The 19,703-nt window shown below is 42.7% G+C and overlaps 1 protein-coding gene and 1 long non-coding RNA gene across 3 annotated transcripts in view; one reads left to right on the top strand and one right to left on the bottom strand.

Moving 5' to 3' along the window:
- RUFY1 (RUN and FYVE domain containing 1) overlaps positions 1-19,391 on the bottom strand; it is a 66,069-nt gene extending 46,678 nt beyond the window's left edge. The window contains exons 1-3 of one of the 2 annotated variants that reach the window (XM_018051597.1): positions 19,105-19,391; positions 5,046-5,219; positions 3,589-3,706 (exon numbers count right to left, since the gene is read on the bottom strand). In XM_018051597.1, coding sequence (XP_017907086.1) covers positions 3,589-3,706; positions 5,046-5,219; positions 19,105-19,378 — 566 coding nt within the window. In that variant the 5' untranslated portion in view covers positions 19,379-19,391. Of the gene's footprint in view, positions 1-3,588; positions 3,707-5,045; positions 5,220-5,336; positions 5,461-19,104 lie in introns of those variants that run through there. The other variant, XM_005682046.3, reaches the window with a different exon arrangement.
- On the top strand, positions 5,658-12,520 carry LOC106502249. Its single transcript, XR_001295839.2, has 3 exons — positions 5,658-5,753; positions 7,355-7,492; positions 12,475-12,520. It is a non-coding gene; the product is annotated as an uncharacterized LOC106502249 (long non-coding RNA).

Here is a 19,703-nt window from a genome sequence, read left to right as displayed (position 1 = left end):
TATTCTCTCACACAGACACACACACACACACACACACACACGCACACGCACACGCACGTGAATGCAAAGCTTCCCTGGGGGTTGCAGGAACACTCTGGGAAGGCTGAGGAAATGGCTCACTGCATTTTTTTGGCGACTACTTGAAGTCTATATCATAGGCATACATTTCCCTCCCTCCCCCTCAAAAAAAAAAAAAAAAAAAACACACATACAACAAAAGCAGCAAAATATTTAAGCCAGAAACATCTGATTTCTGGAACAAATACAATTAGATAAAACTTTGCATGTATTCATAAATTTCACAGGAAGCCAGGAAATACCAGGTTAGACTGTATCATGGATAAACATGCTTTTACATTTATTAAAGTACTGAACTCACAAGATTTCTAAGGCATTAGCTTGAAATTTATCACGTCGAGTTTATTTTTGGCACAGTAAAATACACACAATATGAAGCTTACCACCTCATCCATTTCTAAGTGTACTGTTTAGTACTGTTGGGCACATTCACGTGGCTGTGCAACCAGTCTCAAAGGTACAATTTTGATAAGATCTGTTTTAAAAGAAATGTAAAAAGCCTCCCAAATAGAGACCTAGCACTGTTGAAGGAAAAAAAGATACTGTTCTAGGCAGAGTAACTGCATTCGTAATGCCCAAGAGAGTATTAGAGGTACTGCTGTAATCAGTATCTGCCTCAAAGGGCTAGAAGGCACACAACTTAATATAAAAGGCTTTGGATTCCCCCCACCTTTCAATAAATGATGTGAAGTTCGAGCAAAAGAAGAAAAGAAATAGGAAAAATGTACACTGACATGTCCTGCTTGGTGGGAGCACAAACTGGCACAATTCTTCCAGCAGGCAACTTAATGCCAGCAGGTTCTCAAAGCTCTGCATCTAGCAACGTAAGGCAGCAACTGAGGATGTACACAAAGATGTGCGTTGGGTTTGGTCAGCACTGCAGTTTGGAAAATGCGGATTTGAAGACAACCACAAAGCCCAAAGTGGGAGGGGCAAAACAACAGAATGCTATGTGCTCACTTCAAAAACTAAGTTGTGGATGAATATTTAATATGGAAAAAGGTTTAAAGTCTACTATTGAATGGGAAAAAAGCTACAGTATGTACAGTTTAATACTTGGTGTTTTCCCCAGTTCTCCTTCTCTGTTCATTAATATACTGCTCCTAGTTAGGGTTCACTTCCCAAACATTTTTCTGCACTGGAAATAAACGTTCTTATTTTTCTTCCCTTCTTACAAAAATATTAGTACGCTACATATGCCATTCACTGAATATCTGTCATTTTGCCATTCTTTCTGTACACAGGGAATTTCCTGTTTATGTTTTCATAGCTTTAAGGTGTTTCACTATTGGACTGTGCCATGACTTATTTACCTAGTTTTTAATCTAGGCCATTTCTAATCTTCTGCTGTTACAAATAATGCTGCAACAGACATTTCTGTACATGTGTCATTTTCACATGTTAGGTCTACGAGATAAAAGCCCTAGAAGTAGAATTACTGGGTCAAAAGGGAGACGCACTGGTGGCTTCCGTGGTTAGTGCCAAACTGTCTTCCATGAGGAGCGCAACAGTGATGCCACTGGGGGAGGCAAAGGCGAATTAAAATAGAATCTTCTTTACTTGTCTGTCTGACTTTGTACTGAAAGGATCTACAAGGATATTGACCAAGATATTAATTGTAGTTTTGTTTTTTCTGAGTAGTAAGCTAATAGAAGCATCTTTTTTGCTTGTTCTTATTTCCTAATTAAAAATTATGTAATAAGAAAAAAGACTGTTTTTAATTTCCAAAAAAGGAGAGAACCTTGTCTGTTGTCTGGGTTTAAATGCCAATACGTGAAATTGTATTCATTGTATAACAGTATGTTTAATAATGAACCATGATATGAAAACAATTAAAAGTTCTACGTACTGGGCCACACTGTAAAAGACATTTTTATCTCAATTAGACAAGGAAATTAAACTCCAGAGAGAGGACTCTCAGGACTCAAAGTCTGTCCTGCAAATTTCAAACTACCTCAGAGCAGTCTCTATTCTCCAAAAAATACTAATCATAACTTCCAAAATACTGTAGAAATTTTAGAACTTTTGCTCCTGTTTAATGAAATAGTAAAAATGCCACAGCTCTTTATGGAGCAAAGCCAGTAGTCTTTTCTCACATGGCTCCCAAAAGGCTACTACTCCAGAGGCATCAAGAAGAGGGGGCTACTCTGTATTTTTTTTTTGGCAGTCAAAGGGAGGATTTTGATACTTAAAACTAGTTACTTGTTTAGCATCCACAGTGTTAATAAGGGAACAGAAGCAGCGAGTTCAGCTGAAAAGAAGCTCTTTGTTAGCATAACGAGACTTCAGAAATGCCCCTGTGCCTAAGTGGAAGTAGAAGCCTGAGTGCAGGAGAAGGCAGAACCCTGCGCCATCCGATCAGAGCACCCAAGGACAGGGTCTCTAGAGGGAGCGAGCTGGCGGGAAGGGATGGACAGTAGGACCACACATAGAACAACTGAAGAAACAAGGCAGATGTGGGAGGCCCGTGACAGTGAAAAGTAAAAGGGCTAGCTGCTCAGTCATGTCCAACTCCTTGCGACCCCATGGACTGTAGTCTGCCCATGCAATTTTCCAGGCAAGAATACCGAGTTGGTATCTATTTCCTTCTCCAGGGGATCTTCCCACCCAGGGATCGGACCCGCATCTCCTGCATTGCAGGCAGGTTCTTTACTATCTGAGCCACCAGGGAAGCCCAGGAAGATCACAGCTGGTGGGGGTGGCGGAGTGGGGTGGTGTCACCAAATAAATGTATGAAAGTCTGTCTCCTGCTATAGGCTTTCACCTTAGGTGGCACAGGCCCACAGGGCTGAACCCAGGTCAGAGACAGAAGGCTTAAATCCTCAGCAGCAAATGAGTTTAGCAAGATGCAGAGGGTTTCAGAGGCCGGGAGACCTGTGTTCTCTTCCTGGTTCCACCACTCAGTTGCCAAAGGACCTTAGGCAAGTTACTTAACCACTCTGAGTCTCAGTTTCTGCACCTGCAGATGGGAACACCAACAGCTTAGCTCCTAGGGATTGGTGGAGGATGAAATGAAATAATGAAGTGCTAAGGCATTGTCCTTAGCACAATGCCTGGCACTTGGCAGGGCCTTAGTCATGGCGGCTAACGCAATTACCCTAAAATGGAATGGGCTGGCTCTGCAGGAGAAGGTCAAAGAGAGCCTGGACAGTTAGGTTCCTTGTGGAAGACTCTGCAGGGGGCTCTTGGATCGACCCCAAGATCTCCTTCTCCTCCTGGAACTGCTCTTGCAGTGACAATACTTTTTCATTACAGAACCTTGTATGACAAGCAGGAATCACGGTCCTCATTTTAAAGAAAAGGAAACTGAGGCTCAGAATGGGACAAATTTTGCTCAAGTTTATGTGGAGATTGAGCAGCAGAGCTGAGACTAAAGTCTATGTAAAGTGTGGCTTGTGCTACAGTTTGTTCTAAATTAGAAGATGCTTTATTAACAAGGAATTGAGAAATGGATAAATACAAGGGAGTTTTTTTTTAAACATCAAATTGATGTAACTACTTCTCACTCACTTTAATTCTGGTAGATTTCTGACACTAGTGGCTATATCTGATGCTTCTGGACAAAGTTTCTCCACCAGCTCCAAAGGACCAAAGAAAGATTTATTTTGGCCAATAAAACTCTTCTTAACTAAAAGGGAAAACAGAAGTATTATTCATAAGAACAGTTTGCAAAACGTCTTCAGGCGCCCTCAGTCTCTCTCCCAAAAGCCAAATGAAAGCTATGGAGCTGCCCTGCTTTACTCCTTCGGATTCAGTCTTGGGGACTGGGAGAAGCCAAGTACCAAATGAGCTCTCCTTGCTTCTGATGACAGGGTTTCTCTGTCATACCCATTATGCTCCCTCAAGTATTTATTGCCCACAAAATAAAACAAGCGCTCAAATAATCATCTATGAAATCCTTGCCCTTCTCCCTCTTACCTGATGCCAAAGTCAATTCTTGATTGACTTTGTCAAATCATCATCACCATCCCTCATCTGAACTGCTGCAATAACCTAATGGGTTTCCTTGCTCCTAATATTGTTACCACCCCACCTTTCTAATCTGTTCTCCACATAGGTGAAAGTTTTTTTTAAAAATGTAGGTTAGATCTTATTTTTCCATGGCTGAAAATCCTCCAAATACTCATGAAATAAAATCCAACTCCTAACTTGACTTTTAAAGGCCGACATGATTCAGCCCATCCCAACTACCCTGACCTCCTCTCCTCCTGCTTGGCATGCCTCACTTACCTGGTGTCTTCAAACCAAAGTTGGTCCCACTCAAGACCTCTGCACCTGTTTTGTTTTTCTAGAAAGGCTCTTGCCCCAAACCTTTGCATAGTTGACTCCTTCTCTCCTTTAGTTCTCAGCTCACATTTCACTCCCCAGAAAGACCTTCCCCCTTTACCCTAACTGGAAAGATTTTCCCCTTGATTCTCTATCTTTTAACCAATCTTGCATCCCTGAATTAGTAGCATTTTGCAACTATTTTGCTTCTGAATTTGTTGTCTTATCTCCTCTCTAGAACTGTGCTGTCCAAGGTAGCCACTAGCCACAAGTGGTACTGAAATGTAGCCAGTGCAACTGAGATATGCTGTTAAGTGTAAAATACACAGTGGATCTTTAAGTCTCACTTTAAAAAAGAATGCAAAATATCTCACTAATAAGGTTTATACTGACTATATATGTCAAAATGATACTATTTTGGCTATATTGGGTTCAATAAAATAAATCACTAAAACTTCATGCGTTTCTGCTTTTTAAAAACGTGGCTACTAGGATCTCAGAAATTACACATGTGGCTTGCATAGCATTTCTATTGGACAGCGCTGCTCTAGAATGTCACGTCTTGTGGGCAGGGATCTTGTTTGTTTTGTGCACAGCTGTTATCCCAGCACCCAGAACAATGTTTGGCATTGAAGATGCTGAGCGAGCTTAGCCTGAATTTTCACGGCCCCGAAGCCCCCCGCCCCACCGCCGCGGCTCACCTCTCAGCCCATGTTTGAGGCAATGCTCCAGCACTACAAAGAACTGCTGCAGGGGGGCATGATCTGCATCCAGGCTGCGGCCCAGGCTCAGGGCAGACTGGAGCAAGACCTTGATGCTGAGTTTCATCATGTGCATCAGGTTGACACGCTCCTCCATCATCTGGCCCTTGGAAGCTGTGGAGCGGAAGCAGGGACAGCTTCGTTAGTGCACTGAACGCAGTACCGGGTGAGGAGGCTAGACGCAGAACAACGAAGGGAAGACCCGTCGGCTGGTCTGCTCTGAGCACTCACGTGCGGATTAACTGGAGTTCTCAGCCAACTGGCCCCTAACCCCGGGAGGTCACAGGCTCCCCGGGCGGCTGAGGCCGTGGGTCAGTCACCGAACGCTTCTCCCAGGTAGCTCCGCGCGTTGCTACGGCGACGGCCCTATCAGCACTCACTGCGATTGGTGTCTCCCACGCGCTTATTCCATTTTCGACCAATGGAACGAGGCATACTCCAGAAAGCCTTGCCCGAACCTAGAAGGCTTGCTGGGAAAGTGATCTACCCCCTCTCGTTCCCATTGGAGGAGTCCAGCTCGAGGCCACGCCCCCAGAGCTCGCGGGCGCCATTTTGACTTCTCTGCCAGCAGGGAGGTGGCGGCTTCCGGGCTTGCGTGCGCTGGGTCGTATACTAGCCAGAGGGATTCTTGAGCCAGCTGTTTTGTCTGTGAGTGCCACCCGGAGCATTCGGGGAAGCATCCATTTCTTGGTACAGGGCTCAAATTCTCGTTGCCCGTCTTTCGTACACGATTAGTGGACTGTTAGTTTCCCAGTTCTTTTGTAAGGTAAAACTTAGAATAAAATGCAAGCGCTATAAACTGGTTCAATTAATAAAAGTTCAATCATTCAAGGTTTTTTAAATCTTTATTTTATTACTATTATAAATAATTATAAAATATAATGTGCTATGAAGTTTCTTTGTATTGTTTTTATACTTAATAACCACTGGAGTTCAGCAATCTTTCATTAGATTATTTTTCATTTTGTTAGGTCACATTTCAGTTCTCCATCTCCCCTGTCCCTGGGATTCTCCAGGCAAGAATACTGGAGTGGACTGCCATTTTCTTCTCCAGGGCATCTTCCAAACCCAGGGATCCAAGGCCCGTCTCTTGCATTGGCAGGCGAATTCTTTACCACTGAGCCAAGAGGAAAGCTCATTTAATATGTAAAAATGTATAAAGGTCAAACAAAATTTTGCTAAAAAGTCTACCCTGAGTTAATTTTTTTGGGGGGGGCGGGAGAAATTTTTTTTTTAATAGTTGTAAGTTTATAACAACATTGAACGGAAGGTACAGAAATTCCCTTCCCTCACATGCATCTGGAGAAGGCAATGGCAACCCACTCCAGTCCTCTTGCCTAGAAAATCCCATGGACGGAGGAGCCTGGTGGGCTGCAGTCCATGGGGTCCCTGCGAGTCAGACACGACTGAGCGAGTTCACTTTCACTTTTCACTTTCATGCATTGGAGAAGGAAATGGCAACCCACTCCAGTGCTCTTGCCTGGAGAATCCCAGGGACAGGGGAGCCTCGTGGGCTGCTGTCTATGGGGTCGCACAGAGTCGGACACGACTGAAGCGACTTAGCAGCAGCAGCTGCACATGCATCAGTTCAGTTCAGTCGCTCAGTTGTGTCCGACTCTTTGCGACTCCATGAACCGCAGTTCGCCAGGCCTCCCTGCCTATCACCAACTCCTGGAGTTTACCCAAACTCATGTCCATTCAGTCCGTGATGCCATCCAACCATCTCATCCTCTGTCCTCCCCTTCTCCTCCTGCCCTCAATCTTTCCCAGCATCAGGGTCTTTTCAAATGAGTCAGCTCTTCACATCAGGTGGACAAAGTATTGGAGTTTCAGCTTCAACATTAGTCCTTCCAATGAACATGCATAGCTGTTATCAAGACTGGAACTTTTTTTTTTTTTAATAAGGATGAACTGCATTGACACATGATAACCAAGGTCCCAGCTCATCCTCTATATTCACTGATTAAGTAAGTAGTATTGTACCTTCTCTGGGTTTGGACAAAAGTATAACATCATTATATTATAATGACATCATCGTAATGATGTCATCATATTATAATGAAATTCAAATACTCATTTGAAAGTCATTCAAAGTATTTTCACTGCTCATAAAAACTTCTGTACTCTGTCTATGCATCTTCCTGCTAACTCCAGGCAACCATTGATCTTTTTATTGTCTCCATAGTTTTGCCTTTTCCAGAATGGCATTTAGTTGGAATCTATTTTTCTGTTTTCTTTCTCCTTGACAGGTTCAAAGCCTTTTTAAGACCACTCATGGCCGACCCGATCAGAACGGCTCTAGGTGGCAAGCTCCCTGACTAAGCACTGCAGCTCTTCTTCCAATATCGAGCCCTGTCCCACTGGTCCTGCCCAGCAGCCACATGGAGGTGAACAAGGACACAGTTTGGATATTTGTTCATTGAAACACTAGAAGTTTTTGTGCCTCTTGTCACAGTGAACCCAGATTCCTGTCTGGTGGGTTGCAAACCGATGAGCCATTTATTTAAGCCCTCTGCTCTACGTGCAACCCAGTCCACGACAAATTCTTACCAAGTGACCTCTCAAGCCCAGAAAACTGTCACTCTGGAAATTAAAACTATTATAGACCCTCAAACTATAACCTAGTTCCAGCAGGAAAATAAGCCCTGGTTGGTGCACCCCTCTCTCTGCACCAATGCCACCTTTTGGTCTTTTAAATGTTTGCCCCTTGGATTGGAGGATGGGGCGGGGAGTATATGGTTGTTTACCAGTTGTTCATTATATATGTTAAGCAGACTTTCATGTTTATTGTTTCTTAGTATTATTTCTATGACTTGCCTGTTAAATCTTTTAACTTTCTTGATTTGTTTGCTTTTGTCTTATGGGTCTGTGTATTGTGGATATTAATCCTTTGTTTACCCGCTTTCTTTCATCAGCAATAATTAATATGGATATATAGTTAAAAGAGCATATATGTGCATAGCTAAATTGAAAAGAATGATACTATGACTGAATTTATAATACAAGTATTAAGTAAATATGAATGAAACTCAAGACAGCCTGGGACTGAAAAGTCTAGATTCTCAGCAAAACCCAAGAAGACAGCTATTGGGAAAGAAAAACTGGTCTAAATATTTCATCTTGGTTTTGAAAAAAGAAAAACGGATTTTAAGTAAAGCATCTGGGTGGGGATGGTATATTTTAAATATTGAGAGACTCCTATGTATTGTTTATAAATTTGAAAAGTTTAATGAGATGGGTGATTGGGTGCAGTCTCAAAAAGGCAGAATGATCTCTGTTCGTTTCCAAGGCAAACCATTCAATATCACAGTAATCCAAGTTGATGCCCCAACCACTAATGCTGAAGAAGCTGAAGTTGAACGGTTCTATGATGACCTACAAGACCTTCTAGAAGTAACACCAAAAGAAGATGTCCTTTTCATCATAGGGGACTGGAATGCAAAAGAAGGAAGTCAAGAGATACCTGGAGTAACAGGCAAGGTTGGCCTTGGAATACAAAATGAAGCAGGGCAAAGGCTCACAGAGTTTTGCCAAGAGAACTCACTGGTCATAGCAAACACCCTCTTCCAACAACACAAGAGACGACTCTACATGTGGACATCACCAGGGGGTCAAAAATGAAATCAGACTGATTATATTATTTGCAGTGAAAGATGGAGAAACTCTATACAGTCAGGAAAAACAAGACTGGGAGCTGACTCAGATCATGAACTCCTTATTGTCAAATTCAGACTTAAACTGAAGAAAGTAGGGAAAACCACTAGACCATTCAGGTATGACCTAAATCAAATCGCTTATGATTATACAGTGAAAGTCACTCAGTCGTGTCCGACTCTTTGTGACCCCATGGACTGTCCATGGAATTCTCCAGGCCAGAATACTGGAGTGGGTAGCTGGTTCCTTCTCCAGGGGATCTTCACAACCCAGGGATCGAACCCAGGTCTCCTGCTTGGCAGGCAGATTCTTTACCACTGAGCCACCTGGGAAGCCCCTGATTACACAGTAGAAGTGACAAATAGATTCAAGAGATTAGATCTGATAGAGTGCCTGAAGAACTATGGATGGAGGTTCATGCTGTTGTACAGGAGGAGGTGATCAAAACCGTCCCCAAGGGAAAACATGCAAAAAGGCAAAATGGTTGTCCGAGGAGGCCTTACAAATAGCTGAGAAAAGAAGAGAAGTGAAAGGCAAAGGAGAAAAGGAATGATATATCCATCTGAATGCAGTTCCAAAGATTAGCAAGGAGAGATAAGAAAGCCTTCCTAAGTGATCAATGCAAAGAAATAGAGGAAAACAATAGAAGGGGAAAGACTAGAGATCTCTTCAAGATAATAAGAGATACCAAGGGAACATTTCATGCAAAGATAGACACAATTAAGGACAGAAATGGTATGGACCTAACTGAAGCAGAAGATACTAAGAAGTGGTGGCAAGAATACACAGAAGAAATACACGAAAAAGATCTTAATGACCCAGAGAACCACGATGGTGTGATCACTCACCTAGAGGCAGACATCCTGGAGTGTGAAGTCAAGTGGGCCTTAGGAAGCGTTACTACGAACAAAGCTAGTGGAGGTGATGAGATTCCAGTTGAACTATTTCAAATCCTAAAAAATGATGTTGTGAAAGTGTGGCACTCAATACGTTAGCAAATGTGGAAAACTCAGCAGTGGCCACAGGACTGGAAAAGGTGAGTTTTCATTCCAATCCAAAAGAAAGGCAATGCCGAAGAATGTTCACACTACTGCACTCATCTCACACGCTAGTAAAGTAATGCTCAAAATTCTCCAAGCCAGGCTTCAACAGTACATGAACCAAGCACTTGCAGATGTTCAAGTGGATTTAGAAAAGGCAGAGGAACCAGAGGTCAAATTGCCAACATCTGTTGAATAATCGTAAAAGCAAGAGAGTTCCAGAAAAACATCTACTTCTGCTTTATCGACTGCACTAAAGCCTTTGACTGTGTGGATTACAACCAACTGTGGAAAATTCCTGAAGAGATGGGAATACCAGACCACTTGACCTGCCTCCTGAGAAATCTGTATGCAGGTCAAGAAGTGAGTTAGAACCAGACATGGAACAACAGACTGGTTCCAGATTGGGAAAGGAGTATGTCAAGCCTGTATATTGTCACTGTGCTTATTTAACGTCTATGCAGAGTACGTTATGTGAAATGTTGGGCTGGATGAATCACAAGCTGGAATCAAGATTTCCAGAAGAATTATCTATAACCTCAGATATGCAGATGACACCACCTTTATGGCAGAAAGCGAAGAAGAACTAAAGAGCCTCTTGATGAAAGAGGAGCGTGAAAAAGCTGGCTTAAAACTTAACATTCAAAAAACTAAGATCATGGCATCTGGTCCCATCACTTCGTGGCAAATAGACGGGGAGGTAATGGAAACAGTGAGAGACTTTATTTTCATGGCTCCAGAATCACTGCAGATGGTGACTGCAGCCACAAAAAACACTTGCTCCTTGGAAGAAAAGCTATGACCAACCTAGACAGCATATTAAAAAGAAGAGACACTACTTTACCAACAAAGGTTCATCTAGTCAAAGCTATGGTCTTTATGTAGTCATGTATGGATGTGAGAGTTGGACTATAAAGAAAGATGAGCACCAAAGAATTGATGCTTTTGAACTGTGGTGCTGGAGAAGACTCTTGAGAGTCCCTTGGCCTGCAAGGAGATCAAACCAGTCAATCCTAAAGGAAATCAGTCCTGAATATTCATTGGAAGGACTGATGTTGAAGCTGAAACTCCAGTACTTTGGCCACCTGATTCAAAGAACTGACTCATTGAAAAAAAAACCCTGACGCCAGGAAAGATTGAAGGCAGGAGAAGGAGGGGACGACAGAGGATGAGATGGTTGGATGGCATCACCAACTCAATGGACATGAGTTTGAGCAAGCTCAGGGAGCTGGTGATGGACAGGGAAGCCTGCCGTGCTGCAGTCCATGGCGTTGCACAGTCAGACTCAACTGAGCGTCTGAACTAACTGATCCTTAAAGAAGATACCATCCCTAGGCTATAAACGAAGTCTAGTGGTCTTCGAATGGGAATAAATATGCAGGAAGTCCTGCAGAGGGCTGGGCAGGTCCAGATATTTTGAGGAAATTGATTTTTAGATCCTCAGGTTTCACAGGCACTCTTTCTTGACCCACTCTACGGAAGAATCACAGTTCACTCCTTGTCTCATATCCTCCTCCTGAGGCACTGACCTGAGGTGCAGAAAGTACCACATACCAGATAGGGGTGAAGCTTCCTTTGATGATTAATCAAATCACTAAAAACTATTCCAGTCTTTCATTTGCTGAACTTAGTTAAAGAAACTTGATCTTGGGGGAGAGGAGTGGTTTCTACCCATCTGCTGGGTATCCTGAATTTAGAAAGTTTTTTAAAAAATTTATCTACAAGTAAAAATATATGTAATTGTTTTTGGTTGGTCTCAATACTTATTCCTTGGATGTGCCATTAACTTGATGGACAAGTTCTCTAAATTAAATGAGCCAAACTGCAGCCCTTGAAGAACATGTACACTAACTCTTTTTTATTAATTCTGGCCACATCTTGGCATATGAAACCCTAGTTCCCTGATCAGGGATCAGACACGTGTGCCCTGTGGTGGAAGTGCTCAGTCCGAACTGCTGGACCACCAGGGAATTTCCTAAAGTCTTTTTGTCAAAACACAATGTATTGGCAAGATGTAATGATATAAGCAATGTTTAGATGTCTCCAACCATTTTGAGTGTCTAGGTTAAACAAAGTGAAAGAATTATAAGGCATAATTATCATTTGATAGGTCTTGGTAAAGCCTTTTTTGGAGAACTTCCCAGAAGGAGAAATATCTTTAATGTTTGCAAGAAAGGTGATTTTCATTCGAACAAAATGAAAATCTGAACAAAAATTTTTTTGATCAAAAAAATGTTTTTAGATCAATGCTATTTGGGGCATATAGTTTAGAAGGAGTTCAAAGACCTGAATAACATTACTATAACAAAGCTGTCCATTTCATATCTGAGGTACTTTATTGTACAGGAGATATTAACACAAGATTGTAAATCAACTGCACTTATATAAAAAATTTTTTAAATGTTTGGTAGAATTTACCAATGGGGGAAAACGAACCAACCTGTTCAGTCCTGTTTTTTATTTATATGAGTTAGAGTTCTCAAGGATCACATCTATTAAAAAACCAAAAATAAAACTGATGTTGAGTTCCATCACATTTACATCAGTAAATCATGTATATTCATCTGCATTTTTTTAATTAAAAAAGAGACACCATTCAGTTCATTAAAGAGAAGTAATTCCAAGAAAAAATTATGTATAATTACTTATAAAATTATATTTGTATCCCTTTCCAGTACTCATGTATGGATGTGAGAGTTGGACTGTGAAGAAAGCTGAGTGCCAAAGAATTGATGCTTTTGAACTGTGGTGTTAGAGAAGACTCTTGAGAGTCCCTTGGACTGCAAGGAGATCCAACCAGTCCATTCTGAAGGAGATTAGCTCTGGGATTTCTTTGGAAGGAATGGTGCTAAAGCTGAAACTTCAGTACTTTGGCCACCTCATGAGAAGTGTTGACTCACTGGAAAAGACTCTAATGCTGGGAGGGATTGGGGGCAGGAGGAGAAGGGGACGAGAGAGGATGAGATGGCTGGATGGCATCACGGACTCGATGGACCTGAGGCTGAGTGAACTCCGGGAGTTGGTGATGGACAGGGAGGCCTGGCGTGCTGCAATTCATGGGGTCGCAAAGAGTCGGACACGACTGAGCGACTGAACTGAACTGAATCAACTTAGGATTACTAATAATTTTAATGGTAATTCATTATAGAAGAAAAAAATTTTAATATACACAGAGCTAAAGTCACAAGAAAAGTTTATTATATTTCAATTAATTTACAAATTTTTTCTGAGATGTATGATAGAATGACCAATAAAAAAATTTAAAACATACATTAAGTGGATTGGAAATTCAAGGAATAAACGGGAAAAGTGCAAAATTTACAAATATTAAATAATTTTATTATTTATTAACAAGATAGATGGCAGAGTTATCAAGTTGTTAAGGTATTGATCACTTGATACACTTAAAATGATACAGTGGTTTTATTTTAAAATCAATTTTTACAATAAACCAAAACGTTTATTGAAAATTATGATGAATTCTTTGTTTCACCTTTTAAAGTTGAAGTTTTTTTAAGGGGGTCATGTGAACAAAAAATGTGAAGAATAGTGTTTCAGGAAGTGGCTCCTACAGTCATTCTTGGGAACACAGTAGTGTTTTGCAGCCATCTCATCCATTCCCCAGTTAGGTTAGTCGCCAATTCCCATTCGAGCGCAATTTAGAGTCATGGAAAATTTGATTGGAAGGACCTTTAAGTTGTTTCATTTCTCCATATTACTAGCTTTGTGACCTTGGCTAAGCTATTTACATCTCTAAGCTTCATTAATAATAGTTCAACACAGCACACAGAATATCATAAAATTCTACACTTATTGAATTGCCAAGTAAATGGTCTGATCAGGGATCTCGACCTTGACTGTTACAGAGGGGCTGAGCCTGTATCATAGAAGAGTGACCCAGTGAGAGGAAAAGCTGGAGAAGACATAAAGACACCTTGCTAGAGGAATGCTAACTGATCATGTATGCCAGATGGGAGTTAGAAGAAACTGGGATTTGGATTTTTAATAGAAAACCTGGTAATTGGCTAAAAAAAAAAAAAAAAAAACCTAAATGCTTTCACACTGTGCAGGATGGGAAAAAAAAATGCAGCTACCAGCGCAAACATCTCAGAGGGACGCCAGTGTGTTGAAACCCCGGTATAGAGGATACATATTCAGGAGAGTGGGCTCTACAGAATTTTTTTATTGGATTCTGAATTAAAGAGAAGTAACTAGAGTCTTTATAAATTTGAGTTTTAGTTTTTATTAGCCCTTTGGTGTCTCAAAAGATCTTATAATACAGTATGGTGTTACGCTGTCCTGACAAGAAAACCATTTTACACTTTCGTAATTTTCCAGAATTTTCACTTATCATCTCAATGGTAACTTAAGGAGTTCAGCAATATTCAATGAAAAAGGCACTGTACTTCATTTTAGAAGGAGGCATATTACTTTGTGCAGTGGAGCTCTCACACATGGAAAATAAAATTTGCCATTGGAAGACAACAAAGAAAGGCATAATATAATCCCACTTACCTAATGGCAAATATATATCTAAATACTTTTAAAATTAAAGAGTGACTTCTTCAGTGAGTTTTGTTGCTCATCCTTTAGAAAAAGAATACCCCCAAACCAAACAACTACAGAGAATGCATTGTGGCAAGCTGTGCTACCAGACCCATGTGGGTTAACATTTTAATACAAGTCGTTTCATGACATTCCACAGCATCTTCCTTAAACCTGGATCACCACAAAAGCTATCTGGCAAGAGCGCTGCTCATATGCAGTCTCTGCTCCTTCACCGCTCCCTCTGAACTCTCTCTGACCTCACTGCTTTTGTAAGCAGATAAGCAGATCAAAGGAAAAGAAATGAGCCAGCCCTGGCTGGAGTGGTGACCACTATCTTCTGACCTGCTTTTCTGAGGCCTCTGCAGAGCATGTTACCTGGGGTTCAGCTCCTTTTCCCCATTCCCACTCCTGCTCTGTCTGATGACTTCAAATCTGGCTTACTATTGGGAAACCAGTCACATAGCTCATGCCAGCTGTTCCCCACCCTTTCGCCCTCAGTAAGTCATGCTCACAACTTTTGCCAGATTTCAGTGGCAGCTGTTTACTTAATTGACTAAAAAATCCATATGTATATTATAGCATATTACAACATTATTTAAAAACATCAAGGCATTGAGGTGATGTAACTAAGCACTGGCTTGAGAGGTAGCTTGTCTTGGTTCAAGTTCTGGCTCTGCCATTTCTGAGTAACTTGGCCAATTTAATTTTTAATTCAGCCTCCCTCTTTATAAACAAGGAATAATAATGGTATCTATCACATGGGGCAGGCTACAGGAGTGGAGGCACCAAGTCCACCACCCCTTCCATGGCCCTGCTGCTGCTGCTAAGTCACTTCAGTCGTGTCCGACTCCGTGTGACCCCATAGACAGCAGCCCACCAGGCTCCCCCGTCCCTGGGATTCTCCAGGCAAGAACACTGGAGTGGGTTGCCATTTCCTTCTCCAATGCATGAAAGTGAAAAGTGAAAGGGAATTCACTCAGTCGTGTCTGTCTCTTCATGACCCCATGGACTGCAGCCTACCAGGCTCCTCCGTCCATGGCATTCTCCAGGCAAGAGTGGGGTGCCATTGCCTTCTCCAATGAAAAAGGCATTGTACTTCACTTTGGAAGGAGGCATATTACTTTGCGTAGTGGTGGTCTCATGGCCTTCTCCCATGGCCCTAAGGGACTGCAATTTCCTGCAGGGATGCAGTCCCCATACGGTTGGGCGGGTGAGAAGTCCCTGCCCAGTTCCTGTCTCATGTGCTGTGGTGCTGGCAGCCTGAGGCAGGCCGGTGGACACTAGGCCCCGCCCTGAGAGTCAAATGGCATGACATCAACCCTCCCTGGGGCAGCATGGTCATCCAGTATGTCACAGACAGGTAGGGAGAAGCCCGAGGGAAGTTCAAGTGGACCAGAGTGGCAGAGAACCTATCCCACGGAGACAGTGGGAGATGGGACCACACAGGAGCCCAGCTCCAAGGCCCCACACCTGTTCCTTTGTCCCATCAGACTTCACTTAACACAAATTTAAAGACAAGAGTTTCTATCGTGGGTACTTCTGAGGGCCTGGCCCTGCACAATCATACTGATTAAAGCCTGCACTTCATGAACATCATGAAGCCAGTTCAGCTATCACCTAAGATTACTGTCAAGATGAAATGAACTAATATATGTACAGATTTAAGACTAATATCTGTTACCTAGGAAGCACTATATAAGTACTGCTTATTATTTATAGCATTACCATAAATAGAAAAGTATTTTTCAAATATTTGTTCAACAAATATTATTCTGTGCTAGGCACAGTTCTAGGCACTGGCACATTTCCTCGCCAAACAGCTAACATTATTTGCTTACTAACAAGCCTCTAAGAAGACCCTGGGCCTTGACTCCCTGGACTGAACACCAGTGGGTGGGCATACAGTCAAAACATGTAAAGGTGGCAATTTAGTGGGAACCAGATTCCTGACTTAAATAGGTTCCTTCATTACCTTCTAGTCCTACTTTTTACTGCCAGAGAGATACAGTTTCCTATCTCAAAACAAGTGAGATTTTAAACTTTATCAATCTTTCTTGGCCATTGAAACTATCACAATTCACTATCTGTGCTTTCTACATCAAATATACATTGGATATGATGGAATCAAGAAACCTCACAGGCACACTATAATACTTCTTAGGGAGTACTTCACAGTCTTTAGTGAGCTCTGCCCCACAGCACTATGATGAAATGTTCTCAGGTCACAATCCAACAGAGTAGCCTCTAGCTACATGTAGATTACTGAGCACTTAAAATGTGGCTGTTGTGACTGAGGAACTGAATTTTTAACCGTTAAACATCACATGTGGGTAGTGGCTATTGTATTGGTTGGCAGAGCTCTAAGTATTTGGCTTTACAGGACTTTCTAAGTCACACTGTGTCAATCATTTAATGTTTCCATTCTTACTCATGTGCTGAAATATTCTAGATGACAAAGGCTTAAAAGAGTTGACTATAAGAGATCACTGAAGGCTATAAGAACTTTGTGAATCACAAAATTCCTATTTTACAGACTGGAAAATGTGATGACTTGCCTGTATCATACAGCTTGTTGGTTGTAGTGGTCGCCTGGAATTAGAATGGGAAAGACTAGAGATCTCTTCAAGAAAATTAGAGATACTAAGGGAACATTACATGCAAAGATGAACACAATAAAGGACAGAAATGGTATGGATCTAACAGAAGCGGAAGATATTAAGAAGAGGTGGCAAGAATACACAGAAGAACTATACAAAAAGATCTTCATGACCCAGATAACCATGATGGCGTGACCATTCACCTAGAGCCAGACATCCTGGAGTGCAAAGTCAAGTGGGCCTTAGGAAGCATCACTATGAACAAAGCTAGTGGAGGTGATGGAATTCCAGTTGAGCTATTTCAAATCCTTAAAGATGATGCTGTGGAAGTGCTGCACTCAAGATGCCAGCAAATCTGGAAAACTCAGCAGTGCCCACAGGACTGGAAAAGGTGAGTTTTCATTCCAATCCCAAAGAAAGGCAATGCCAAAGAATGTTCAAACTACTGTACAATTGCACTCATCACACACACTAGTAAAGTAACGCTTAAAATTCTCCAAGCCAGACTTCAACAGTACTTGAACCAAGCACTTCCAGATGTTCAAGCTGAATTTAGAAAAGGCAGATGAACCAGAGGTCAAATTGCCAACATCTGTTGGATCACTGAAAAAACAAGAGAGTTCCAGAAAAACATCTACTTCTGCTTTATAGACTACGCCAAAGCCTTTGACTATATGGATCACAACAAACTGTGGATAATTCTTAAAAGAGATGGGAGTACCACCAGATCACCTGACCTTCTTCATGAGAAATCTGTATGCAGGTCAAGAAGCAACAGTTAGAACTGGACATGAAACAACAGACTGGTTCCAAATTGGGAAAGGAGTATGTCAAGGGTGTATATTGTCACCCTGCTTATTTAACTTATATGTAGAGCACATCATGCAAAATGTCAGGCTGGATGAAGCACAAGCTGGAATCAAGACTGCTGGGAGAAATATCTATAGCCTCAGAAAGGCAGATGACACCACCCTTATGGCAGAAAGTGAAGAAGAACTAAAGAGCTTCTTGATGGAAGTGAAAGAGGAGAGTGAAAAAGTTAGCTTAACTAAGATCATGGCATCCAGTCCCATCACTTCATGGCAAATAGATGGGGAAACAATGGAAACAGTGAAAGACTATTTTTATGGGCTCCAAAATCACTGTAGATGGTGACTACAGCCATGAAATTAAAAGATGCTTACTCCTTGGAAGGAAAGCTATGACCAACCTAGACAGCACATTAAAAAGCAGAGACATTACTTTACTGACAAAGGTCCGTCTAGTCAAAGCTATGGTTTTTCCAGTAGTCATATACGGATATGAGAGTTGGACTATAAAGAAAGCTGAGCGCCAAAGAACTGATGCTTTTGAAGTGTGGTGTTTAAGACTCTTGGGAGTCCGCTTGGACTGTAAGGAGATCAAACCATTCAATCCTAAAGGGAATTATTCCTGAAAATTTATTTGAAGGACTGATGCTAAAGCCGAAACTCCAATACTTCGGCCATGTGATGTGAAGAACCGACTCATTGGAAAAGACCCTAAGGCTGGGAAAGATCGAAGGTGGGAGGAGAAGGGGACGTCAGAGGATGAGATGGTTGGATGGCATTACCAACACGAAGGACATTAGTTTGAGTAGGCTCTGGAATTGGTGAAGGACAGGGAGGCTTGGCGTGCTGCAGTCCATGGGCTTGCAAAGAGTCCTACAGGACTGAGCGACTGAACTGAACCGAACCGGAACCCTCACCCTCTAAACTCCATCTGGTGTTCTGACTCCGCGGTGAGTCGGTATGCACCATCAACAACTGGAGATGTGAGCTGGGATGGAAGTTTGAGATTTAAAGCAGAGAAAAGTACATTTTCATTTCCTAAGTAAGTCTTTTAAAAATAAATAAGGACTAAACTTAAATCCGTCCATTTTTTAGTATGAAGTTCACCAATGAGAGTAAGAATGCTGTCTGGGGCATAGGAAGTGAAATTGCTCCAATCTCAGGCCACCCACGCCCAGGTATTTCTCTTGACTCGGACACACGGTGTAAAGAAAACTGACGAGTAGTTACGCGTGTTAACAACCTGTCTAACAAGCTGAGTCAGTTAAACAGTCTTGCCAGCCTGGCACCCGTGGCAAAACAACCACCTGTCTGCTGGAAAGCTCACGCCGCGGGCCGGGCTGGAGCCTACCTGCGCGCATCGCGTCGTCCGCGCCGCCGTCCGCGCCGCCCAGGCTCGCGGCCGCGCGCAGCGCGCTCCCGCAGCTGGCCGACAGGGTGCCTGTGGCCCTCCGCGCCAGGGTCAGGATGGGGGCGGACCAGGCTTCCGTCGCCGCCCGCGACTTCGCCGCCCGCCGCAGTTCGCCTGGGCCCGGCACCTGGCTCCGGTCCACGATCTCAAACTCTTCTCCCGGCTCCGGCCCCGGCTCCGGCTCCGGCCGGCAGCCGTCGCCCCCGTCAGCCATTTTGGCCGTGTCACGTGCCCCCGGCGGCGGGCGAGGCGCTGGCGGGCGCGCGGGAGGGCGCTGTTACGTCCTCGCCGCTCGCTTTCGTGTTCGCGCCCGGTTTTCTTCCTCTTTCCAGCTCTACTCTCGTTTCTCTCAGTTTAGAAAAGCTCGGGAAGGCGCAAGTCATTAAATAAGCATCCACGTTCTCATCAGCTGGGGGGACTTGTTTCCGTTGAAGTTCCTCTTGGGTTTTCTCCCTTTTTCGTGGTGCCTCCTATAACAGAGCCCCAAAGGCCGTAGTTTTCTTTGTGACAGAATTCCCTCTTTTAAATTTTCATTTCAT

This window comes from Capra hircus, chromosome 7 (genome assembly GCF_001704415.2).
Source record: "Capra hircus breed San Clemente chromosome 7, ASM170441v1, whole genome shotgun sequence".
Lineage (NCBI taxonomy): Eukaryota > Metazoa > Chordata > Mammalia > Artiodactyla > Bovidae > Capra > Capra hircus.
This window is presented reverse-complemented; position numbering and strand designations above follow the sequence as displayed.